General features: G+C 33.6%; 1 protein-coding gene across 1 annotated transcript; it reads left to right on the top strand.

Moving 5' to 3' along the window:
• The first annotated feature begins 230 nt into the window (after window positions 1-230).
• Window positions 231-3,603, top strand: LOC144427391 (uncharacterized). Its single transcript, XM_078116564.1, has one exon. It carries the CDS (start codon window positions 256-258, stop codon window positions 3,601-3,603), a length of 3,348 nt encoding a protein of 1,115 aa, XP_077972690.1. The 5' UTR covers window positions 231-255.
• The last annotated feature ends 527 nt before the right edge of the window (window positions 3,604-4,130 follow it).

Genomic DNA, 4,130 nt, shown 5'->3' with positions numbered 1-4,130 from the left:
GTGCACTTCTTCGCTGTAAATATAGATGGCCAGTGATGTTGATATGCGGAAGTATTATATATTGTGTAATATATATTTACTACTGTTTTTGGGTTTTCAATTTTTTGGATTTGGCCAATCCATGGCTATAAAAATGAAAATATATTTTATAAGGAGTAATTCTCATCTAATTACCGTTTAATTTTTGTCAAGGTATACCAATAGTATTTCTTATATGAAATGTATACAAGTTAGTAAATAACGATTTGTTTGAATATGGAAACAGAAGATGAAATATCTCAAAAAGAAAAAGATTTAGCAGAACAGTTGAAGGCAGTTTGTACACCCTTCGGTGATGAAAGGCGATCAAAACTAAAGGAATCAACTGATATTTTGTTTCAAATGGGCAAGTTATATCTTGAAAAAGCAAAGTCATCTACAGGAATGAAACAAAAACTTGATTTTATAAAATGTTCTGCTTTATTACACGGTGCCAGAGTTCGATATGGAAGAATATTATATGATATAAAAGGAAGAAATACAGTTCACAAATTCCTTTTATCAATGGAGAAAGTGTTGTTGCAAGCTTGTGGAGGTAAGCAGTGTGATAAAACTCTCTCTGAATTATCCTCTCATATTTCAAAAACACTCAAGAATCTGAGAATGGATGAAAAAGATCAGTTGCAGAAAATGGAACCATTTGATGGAAAACTTTCAAAACTTGAAATTATTGAAAAACAGTCTAATAAAATTGAAACGATCCAACACATGATGGAGAAAAACACACAAAATTATATTACGTTGATGACATACATTGCTGAATATTGTATGAAGCTTCTGGGAGATTCTCCATGTTCGTTTGCTCTTGTTGGTTTGGGATCTTTGGCTCGTGAGGAAATAACTTTGTATTCCGATTTTGAACATGTTATAATTCTTGAAGACGGCATTGGTGATTCTTCAAATTATCATGAAGTGAAAGAATATTTCAGATGGTTTGCTGTGATATTTGAGATTATTATGATTGGTTTGGGGGAGACTATAATCAGAAGTGTTGGCGTGAAAAGTATAAATGACCTTTATTCTGAGGATAAGTCTAAAAATTGGTTTTACGACAATTTTACTACTAGCGGTGTATCTTTTGATGGAATGGTTCCCCATGCATGTAGTACACCTTTGGGTAGACAAGAAGCAACAAAAAATCGCAAGCACAAAGTTGAACTGATTCAACCTGTCAGTAAAATGGCTTCCTATTTAACATCGGATGAAGATATAAAAAATGGTTACTATTTGAAAGAAATGCTCATAAGAACTTGCTTTGTTTGGGGAAATAAGGAGTTATATGATGAGTTTCAAAGATGTAAATTGGCAATTCTAGAAAAAGAGTCAAAGCATGATGTTTTTAAAAACATTGAAAAGCAAATAATGGAAAATGTAAACTTGACAGTTACAGGAAGGACTGTAACAAATCTTGCTTGCAAAACTGATGTGAAAAATTTATTTTATAGACCCATCACTGCACTAATTAGTTACTGGGCTCGTTTTCTCGAAGATACAGATGGTACAGATAATATTTATTTGACAACATCATCTAGCTTTTGTCTTTGTGATTATCTTGGTAATCCTATCAAGTATGCTCTTGCAGTTGCTCATGAACTGCGCTTGAAAATTTATGCTAAATCAGGATGCCGTAGGTCCAAGGTTTATAAGGAAGAAATATTTGAATACGTCAGTAAAAATTGTGCAATACATTGCCTAAGACTGACGATTGTTCTTGTCAGTAATCTTCTCGAAGAAATCAGACAGGTCACGCCTTCATCAATGTTTGAAAAATCTCCAAAAACATTCACTGATGGAGAAAGTTTGGCCCAGATGCAATTAGAACTTTATGAAGATGCCATTCCTAGACTCGAGGAAGAAGCAAGATTAGAAAAAGATTTATTAAATGAAAAACCTTCTACTGATGATAAAACTGCAGTATTTGACATGAGGGTGATTGAAGCCACAATGTTTGCAGCTCGACAAACCCACACACGACCTTCAACAGAATGGATGGAGCACACAGAAATTTATTTGAAAAGAATTATTAATAACGATAGTTCGGAACATCCAGCTAAGATTTTGTTTGCAATGGACATGTTGAACATTTTGTACTTATTTCAACATAAACACAGAGAATCTATTGAATTAAATAATCAACGATTTGGAAGACTTCTTGGTCATGCGGGGACCCAAATCCTAATGCGAATTCGTTTCACTCAAGTTATGTCGATGAGAATTTCCATGAATCCTTTAGAAATGTTAGAGTTTTGTACGGAAGGCATGGAAAAAAACAATGACATATGCTCACTCTATGGCTTTGAACTTGGAATAGCTTTTGCTGAGATGAAAATGGGAAACAAACTTAAAGGTGCTACCAAGTTAATTTCTTCTGTAAAAGACCTTTTTGAATGTAAATGTCGTATGTTCGGGAAATTACTTACCTTAGAAATTGTGGCATATATATTTAAATTTCAGATGGTACAAAACTTATTAGAAGATGCATATCAGACTTTGGAATTAGCAAATATCATTGAAGAATCTCAAATTGAAATTGTTAACTTGGAAGCTGTGATTGAAGGTATTTTAATAAGTGGAGCAGTTGGAGTGTGTTATGTGGAAAAAGCCATGAAAGAACCAGACATTAGTAAGAAGAAGGAACTTCTTTTAAAAGGCATTAGTTTCTGCCAGTTACCTCCTACAATAGAAAGATTTAATAAATCGACCAAGGTCTATTATGAATTGGGCATTAAGGTATATATCCGTACATGTTTGGTTTCTACGGAATTGCAGGACATACCAAATATTTGTTGTCTTTACTCTGATGCCCCGCCCTCCTTGAAAAATGACAGTTTCTTTCGTTCATATTTCCTTATAGTCACCTCCACTTTTTATGATCTTTTTCTTGCAGAAGAAAATCTGATGATAGTTCTTTATTCAATATCAATTACCATTGATAATTTACAGAGTTTGTTGTCTCACCCATTTGTGATTAGTGCGATGAAAAATGTTTTTGCTCAAGTACTTAAAATGGTGCTGTCAAAGTCTGTATTCCTGGATCCTGCTTTAACTGGTATAGTATATCAAGGAAAACAGTTGGATTCAGATTATTTAGCAAGTTTGAACAATATTTTCTCGCATTATGAAGCAAGTCATTTCTCAGCATCAGTTGTTACTGTGTGGAAAAGATTAATTAAGGGCTGCTTTTCATCTAAAGATCTTCAACGGATTATATTTTTTGTTGGACTCAAGCTCCTAATCTCCCTTGGACAACGTTCTTGTGATTTTGTATCAAAAACTGTAAAAAAATACTCTTTGGTTGGTGACGATATGATCAGTAATTTATACAACAAAGGTGTTCAACAATACATTGACAATGACTTCCAATCTGCTGCCCGTTATTTTTGGAAAATAGTCAACAATACCAAACATCGATCAACTGCACAAGTACGTTCTATTGTGATGTTGTATCATTCGATTATTAAAAATCCTTCCGGATTTGATCGTTGTGTCATCAAAGGTTATTTAAGTTTGACTCAATCTCATTTCCACAAAGGAAGACAAAACTTTTATATTGCTAGGATGTGATAACTTGGAGACGCATTTTATTTGATGATATACATGGGCAGATATGCCTTCACAAACTGTGTTATTGGAATTTTTGTTGGGTTTTACATGTTTTATTACTATGTGTTATGTCTGGTTTCCGTGATAAACGAAGATTTTCAATTTTGCATAAGTTCGGATCAAATTGCACCAAAATCTGTGATTTGTTCATACAAATATGGTGCAGCTTATTTTTTCGGTATATCGTATTTGCTCGTTTAATAGCCCGGGCGCTTATTTTTTTAAACATACTCACTAACCGGGCCCTCATTCAAGTAGGGGCGCTTGTTATTTTTAAAGTAAAATTACACACAAAAATACCGGTAGATAAGATCGATCGTTACATTAATTAATACCGTATATTGTAATTTCCAGTTCTCACGTATGATTTAAACGAGAATAATGAAAATTTTGACTTTTTCTCTGCACGGCAGGTACAAATCCGCAAAAACAAAAAAAAACTTTTACACCGGGCGGGTATTCAAGCACCGGCCCTTATTTATTTTCAT

This window comes from Styela clava, chromosome 9 (genome assembly GCF_964204865.1).
Source record: "Styela clava chromosome 9, kaStyClav1.hap1.2, whole genome shotgun sequence".
In the NCBI taxonomy this organism is placed as follows: Eukaryota; Metazoa; Chordata; class Ascidiacea; order Stolidobranchia; family Styelidae; genus Styela; species Styela clava.
The sequence above is the reverse complement of the archived record's forward strand: the minus strand, read 5'-3'. Positions and strand labels throughout refer to the sequence as shown.

Coding starts and splice junctions, on each gene's coding strand:
- LOC144427391 (XM_078116564.1), top strand. CDS start 256: ATGGAAACAGAAGATGAAATATCTCAAAAAGAAAAAGATTTAGCAGAA.